The 7,017-nt window shown below is 45.3% G+C and overlaps 1 protein-coding gene across 1 annotated transcript in view; it reads left to right on the plus strand.

Annotated features, from left to right (window-relative positions):
- Nucleotides 1–6,757, plus strand: part of rgma (repulsive guidance molecule BMP co-receptor a) — a 13,176-nt gene extending 6,419 nt beyond the window's left edge. The window contains exons 2-4 of the mRNA XM_014003537.1: nucleotides 736–851; nucleotides 2,803–3,326; nucleotides 5,663–6,757. Coding sequence (XP_013858991.1) covers nucleotides 736–851; nucleotides 2,803–3,326; nucleotides 5,663–6,349 — 1,327 coding nt within the window. The 3' untranslated portion in view covers nucleotides 6,350–6,757. The remainder of the gene's footprint in view (nucleotides 1–735; nucleotides 852–2,802; nucleotides 3,327–5,662) is intronic.
- Nucleotides 6,758–7,017: the final 260 nt, after the last annotated feature.

A 7,017-nucleotide genomic window follows, 5' to 3' on the forward strand; every position in this document is an offset into this window, starting at 1 on the left:
ATGCACTGAGTTGCCGCCATGTGATTGGCTGATTAGAAATTAAGTGTTAACGAGCAGTTGGACAGGTGTACCTAATAAAGTGGCCAGTGAGTGTATATATATAATAGCCTTTAGGCCCAGGCTGCCCTTGCCCTTCTTTAAAGAAAAATAGACCACAATGCATCCCAAAATACTGACTTTGAGCGTGCACGTCAATAACTGTAATTAGGTCAATAATAAAAACTATCCCAAAATAATGCTTTACATTTAATGTTGCCATATATCTAATCAGTGAAAACTGAATTGTTTACCTTTTGGTTTACGGTTTGTTTACTTGTCCACATCCGCGTTATTGAGCTCAGAGCATCAAAACAAAGCTTTCTTTGCACATAGGACTGCCACTTTGTAGGTCGTTAAAAGTCGAACAAGTCCGCACATTGAGTTGTAACATGAGATGTGGGGGGAAAGGGGGGAGGGGCCAAGGGGGCCAAGCAGGCAGCGGTGATTGGTGGAGCGTGTCCGCCGCACCTCCTCCAACACTCCCCGGGAGGAACGGAGCTCAGTGTCCGTCCGCCGCGCTGCTCTGCTCTGCTCTGCTCTGCTCTGCTCTGCCTACCGAAGGGTCACAAATCAGCTTGTAACCAGGCGGAGATGAGCGGACTGTTTTCTTGTTTTGTCGACGCTGAGGGCTCTTGTTAACTTCCCCCCCCTCCTTTTTGTTGTTGTTTTGTTTTTGTTTTAATGCTGCCTGAGCAGGGAGAGGAGTGAAGCGCGACCCCGAGCTGGATGGATGGTTATGGGGGAAAGAGGGAGACCCTCGGTGCTTGAAGTGTGCAGAGTCCTCGCTGTGCTTTTCTCACTGTTACCCTCCGGTAAGTCACTTAAAACAAGTGTTACACTAACAACTCTGTTATTACCTCACAAAGACACACAACTAATGTTTCAACCTAAAAAAAAATTAAGTTTTTTTAACCATTAAAGCAGCGCTAGCTAACTTACTTTCTGCTAAAAAACGGCTGACACCAGAGTAGCCAGGTTCCCCCACTCTGCCACATATTTTAACTAAAAAACTCAACTAAAACACTCAACTCAACCTAGTTTTCTTTATTTTTTTATATTTACAACGATGTAATGGTGTGTATCCAGGTATATATCTGATTAAGTGAGTTATTTACGTGCAATAAGAGGATTTAAGGGATATTCTAGTTTTATTTGACTGTTTTTAGTTGATTTTGTTGCAAATGTTGGTTGGTTTTTATTTGTTTTTGTGATTATTTGATAAGAAGTAAAGCTCTTTAACTTGGTTTAGTTTTGGGGGATGGGTCAGGATTCAGGAACATTTTTATGTAAAAAGGGACTTTAAAAAAATAAATAAGTTGTCATTTATAGCTGAAAAAGCCTGTAGTTATTAACATAAACTGGGTCTGATTGCTTTGAAACTTTTACTTTTAACAAGTTGTATTAAAGCTGATAAAATCAGAACATTTTAGTGTCAGAGATTCATTTTGTGTGTCTTGAAACGTGTTGTGTTGTGCTGCACTTTGTTTGGTAAAGTGCAATTTTTAAAACTATATTCCCATTTCAACTAAACTAAACTCAAATAACTAATTTTACTAGTATTTACCTGTACGTTTGGAGGTGAAAGTTACGTTCATAAACAAATTAAAGCCTATTTTAACACTTGAAATGTAAATCAACTCACAACAGTGATCCAACGCAGTCTGGTAAACAATTTGGTTTTAATATTTTCCAGGTAAGTATAGAAGAAGAAAAACCAGGAAACGAAGCCAATGTTTTTGTACTTTATACCTTTTTGTATTGAATTCCAATTTTTAGCGAATATTTCAGATGAGCAGAGCRTTGATTTTCATGGTTTTGTGTGTAAAAGACGGACGTAGTCACAGTTGTGTTCACTTTTTATTCTTTCACCACACCTTCAGGATACGTTTCTGTTTTCCTGTTTCGAGCAACACACTGTAGTTTTACTTTAACTTCACAATGTGAACAAATACAGTAAATTTACAGATCAGAAAAAGACAAAAAAAAGTCCAAAAATATTTCAACATTTACGCCAGMGACAGATTATTTATTTTTTACCTTGTTTTAGTCTAATCAAACTGTTATCTGTGGTGATGTGTACACAACCTCTCTATCAATCCAGGCCGACTGCAGTTACTTATTTAGTAATCAGATTTAGCGCAGCTCACTTAACTTGTTTGCCTAATCCTTATCAGTTTCTCTCTTAAATCTGCCAAACAACTAAGAGATAAGGAGCTGATATGAGATGAAGATGAGTTTATTCCCACCTGTCAGATGGTCTGTAGGTGCCGAGTGACGTTAGGGTTGAGTTTTTTTTCTTTTTTAGACAAATACTGTTTAAAGTGTGACTTCATAGCRTTGATGTGACTCCCTACCTTCTTTATTAGTCAAACAGGACGTCGCAGTGAGACACGTTTGAAGAGGATTTATGTAAAAAGGTTTAGTTGGATGGATGTGTGAAGTGTTGGTTATCGGTGGAGATTAAAATCCAGAGTGGTGTTTTAATCTAAAAGTAAAAGCCTGTAGGTGTGAGAGGGAACTCTGTGTTCTTTTCTTTTTCCTTTTTACTGAACCATTAGTATTTTTTTTTAAATAATGGTCACTTAGATACCACAAAGGATGTCAAACATGCTTCGCTTTTGTTACAGTTGTTGTGCAAAGTCATTTATTTTGTTGTTTCCAGTAAAGTCTTTATGAGAAACAAAACAATCGAAGCCATAAGAATTCATCTGGACGCCACTGTTACGTTTTTAATTTAGTTTCCTCTCCAATTTGTCCTCACAGTGAGTCTGCAGTGCAAGATCCAGAAGTGCAACACTGAGTACCTGACGTCCTCGGCGAACTCTGGCCCGGAGAAGGACACGTGCGTGGCGCTGCGGGTCTACTACGGCTGCGTGGCGCGGACGACGCGCTCCTGCCGGGGCGACCTGTCCTACCACGCCACCAAGCATGGCATCGAGGACCTGATGAAGCAGAACAACTGCTCCAGGGACGGGCCCACGTCGCCGCCTCGCGCCCGGACGCCGCAGCCGCCTCAGCTGCCGCCGCCGCCGGTCCTGCCCGACAGCCAGGAGCGCTCSGACGGGCCCGAGGTGTGCCACTACGAGCGCAGCCTGCCGCGCGACGCGGCGCCGCCCAACTACACGCACTGCGGCTTCTTCGGCGACCCGCACCTGCGGACGTTCGGCGACGACTTCCAGACGTGCAAGGTGGAGGGAGCCTGGCCCCTCATCCACAACAAGTTCCTGTCGGTGCAGGTGACCAACTCCCCCGTGCTGCCTGGCTCATTGGCCACGGCCACAAGCAAGGTGAGCTCATTTCTGCTCGTTATCAATCTGCTTGCACGCTTCAACATTAATCACTCCTGTAACACAGCAGGGATGCAGACACTCCTGACTCAGATGAAAACACTTGGATGACGTAAATATTGGTTTAAGTTTAAGCCTGATGCAAACAAAGTACACCGATCCAGTTTCTGGACATTTGTTTAGCTTGATTTGTTGCAAATTAATGGTTGCTGTTCCTTCCAAGGGTCAAGTGAAGCAACAAACCGCAGGCTTTGCACTTTGGTAATGGCCTTAAAATAAACATAGAAAATAGGGCTGCAACGATTAATCAATTAATCAATTAATCGACGACTAATCGATTATTAAAATAATCAATGACTAATTTAATAATCGATTAATCGTTAATCTTTTTTTTTTCTTTACTTTGTTTTTCTCTCCAAACTGCTTTGACACTTTCCACTGCCACATCTACCTTTCTGTCCTTGACACACATGCACAGTAGTGGTAACTGGGGTAGGCCGTGGACGTCACAAGACATTATACAGACAGGCTCTGGTATCATGGCTACCTGGCAACGGAGCTCAAAAGTGTGGGATCATTTTAAGAAAATGAAAGAGAAACCTGTGTAATATCTGCAGAGCAGAACTTGTCTTCCACAGCAATTATTTTTAGCTAGCATATAGCTAAAATCTAACCATGGTTATATAATAGCAGCTGCATTCTGGCGCGATAAGCTGTATGTTTTATATTCAATTAACGTATGATCCGATTAGTCGACTAATCTAAAAAAAATAATCGGTGATTAATCGATTGTAAAAATAATCGTTTGTGGCAGCCCTAATAGAAAATCAAATTATAAACCTCTCTCGTTCAACAATTGATCAACTGTGAGAAATATCTTAATTGCGGCAGGCCTAACCTGCAATCCTGAAGCAGAAAATGATCCAACTGGTTTCATGGATTCCCAAAAATCCAGCATATTCTGTCATTTGAAAAGGTAAAACTGAGATTTTCTTAGAGGTTTTCTGATTTAACCACCTAAACAATTTGTTATAACTGCCTGCTAGGTGGTTATTAGTTGAGTCAGTTAATAAAATTCGACTCTATTTTTTTATCATTGTCCTGTATCTGTGGATTTGGACTTCTGCTGAACCGCAAACACGATTAAAAGCTCTGGAACTGATTTGTGGCTTATGTTTAGTTGCTGTTTTTTGTTTTTTTTTTCCTGGTGACATTGTGTTCAAGTTCCCAAAAAGTCGTCTGAGCACGAAGCGGTTTGCGAGTCTCGTCTTTCATGCGGTTGGACTCTGGTTAGCGTTCGAATGGGTTCTGTGATAATTTACGGTAATAACAGACGGAGACGTCCCGAGTCGGCACCGTCACCACGATCTGGATAAGCTTTTCTAAACGACGCGTCGGAACAGAGCAGCGTCAAACGTTAACGGGACTCCCGTCAGCCAGGCGTTTGCGCTCCCCTCCGTTCCTGAAAGGTTTCTGTCTTCAGCAGGACACAACGTGATTACAGTTTGGACGTCTTTTTTTTTTCTTTTAGTGAGTCGACCCAGATTTGGCAGCGCTTCAGCAGCGAATGTGAAGTACTTAGAYGGAGGTATAAAAGAACTTAATCACATTTGTAGAGACTGTAATTTTCTGTAATGAGGGTTTTGGTAATGACACTTATTAGGCTTTTGTGTGTTGTTTAGCTTTTAAAGTAATTACATTTTTATGTTGCTATTCTTGGAGGCAAATGAGAGCTTTTTTTTTATTTGTTAGAGCACAAAACTCGGAACAAAAGAGAAAAAAACAGAGCAGCAGTAAGTGGCACCTGTGCAAACAGGATGTGATGGCAGCAAATGAAACCTTTAAGAACAGAAGCTGAAGACGGGTAAAGGTGTAACACATGAGTTGTCAGGTTAATAGAGCGTTCTGCGAACCCACAAGCAAGCAGACGTCAGAGTGTGTCTGTCCTCTGACAATGGCTCGTTGGTGTCCCATGAAACCGAGCCTGGAGAGTCCTGTCCAGCCCCTCTTCATTAGCTGCAGAGTCTGCTGCCCCCCCACCGGAGCACAGTTCTGGGGGTTCACAGGCAGGTTTTTCAGCTATGAATAGATCGTCTTTGTGTCTGCAGACTGAGGCCGGATTTTTACACAACTCGTGTTTTCATGGAGGGCGTTCACCTCGGCCTCCCCCCGCGTTGAGCCGGCCCCGTAACGTGACACTTGAGCAGGGGGGTGCGGCAAAAAAATTAGCACAAGCTTGTCCTCGGTGCGACCATATGAGCGCGTCCATTTTGAATTCTGAGTGTTTCCTGTTTGTTGGTCGACCCTGATGTTCGTGTCCGTCTCTCCGCCCGCAGCTGACCATCATCTTCAGGAGTTTCCAGAAGTGCGTGGAGCAGAAGACGTACCACGCCGAGACCGACGAGCTGCCCGCCGCGTTCGCCGACGGCTCCAAGAACGGCGGCGACCCCAACGGGGGCAACACCCTGCGGGTGGTGGAGAGGGTCCCCGGGCAGCACGTGGAGATCCAGGCCAGGTACATCGGGACCACCATCGTGGTGCGGCAGGTCGGCCGCTACCTGACCTTCGCCGTGCGGATGCCGGAGGAGGTGGTGAACTCGGTGGAGGAGGACGACAACCAGGACTTGTACTTGTGCCTCCACGGCTGTCCCGCCAACCAGCGCATCGACTTCAGGAGCTTCAGAACCCGAGCGGCGGGCGAGGCGCACGGCGCGGGCCGCCGCGCTGCGCCGCACGGCTTCACCTACCAGTCGGCAAAGGCCAAGTGCAAGGAGCGGCTGCCGGTGGAGGATCTGTACTTCCAGTCCTGCGTGTTCGACCTCCTCTCCTCCGGAGACATAAACTTCACCATGGCGGCGTATTACGCCTTCGAGGATGTAAAAATGCTCCACTCAAACAGCAAAAGATACCACCTGTTTGAGAAAAACGCTCTGAGCGGCGCGGCACGCCGAGGCACAGATTTACTTCTAGTTTTCCTCCTCAACCTCCTGGCGGTCTTATTGTGGACCGAGCATCATCTATAGTCCGTTTACAGAAGAACCTTCACGTCATTTAGGTCAGTGCGTGTTAAAGGACTATCTCCGTGTCATGTACTGGCCTCTCACCGGCTCCACGTGTGGACCAGCCCAGCTCCGGCTCTCATCTTAGTCGTTCAGTCTCATCTCGGCGTCAGGCTGAACACATCCATCATCACGTGCGTTTAGCTGGTCTTAATCTTTGAATAGAGCAGTGGTGAGAGAGCTCGGCAAACCCCCAGAGCTCTGGGTGTCTACCTGGGATTAAATCCCAACCGTCTCATCAGCCTACGGGAAGCCGGACAAGATGATCTTTTGCAGAAAGAGGGGTTTCGCTGATCCTCCTCCTTCTCCGGATTCCCACATCGGTGCCAAGCCAAGGAGGCTCTGTGTGGCTCATGTGGCAAAAAAAAAAAAGACACAAGGAGGACCTGACAGGAGCTTTTGTTAACCTTCTAGGCCAGGAGCAGCTCTAGGTTTGATTAGTTTCCAGGTTTGGAGAAGAAAAGCCTGAGCCTTTCTGGAGGGAGCACCCAGCCAAAGGGATGTCAGAGCAGCGTCTCCAGTCGTCTGCTGGGGAGATTAATGGGTCACATTGTTAGGTTCTGTGTGTGTGTGTGTGTGTGTGTGTGTGTGTGTGTGTGTGTGTGTGTGTGTGTGTGTGTGTGTGTGTGTGT

The sequence above is a fragment of the Austrofundulus limnaeus genome, unplaced genomic scaffold (assembly GCF_001266775.1).
Source record: "Austrofundulus limnaeus strain Quisiro unplaced genomic scaffold, Austrofundulus_limnaeus-1.0 Scaffold19, whole genome shotgun sequence".
NCBI lineage: Eukaryota > Metazoa > Chordata > Actinopteri > Cyprinodontiformes > Rivulidae > Austrofundulus > Austrofundulus limnaeus.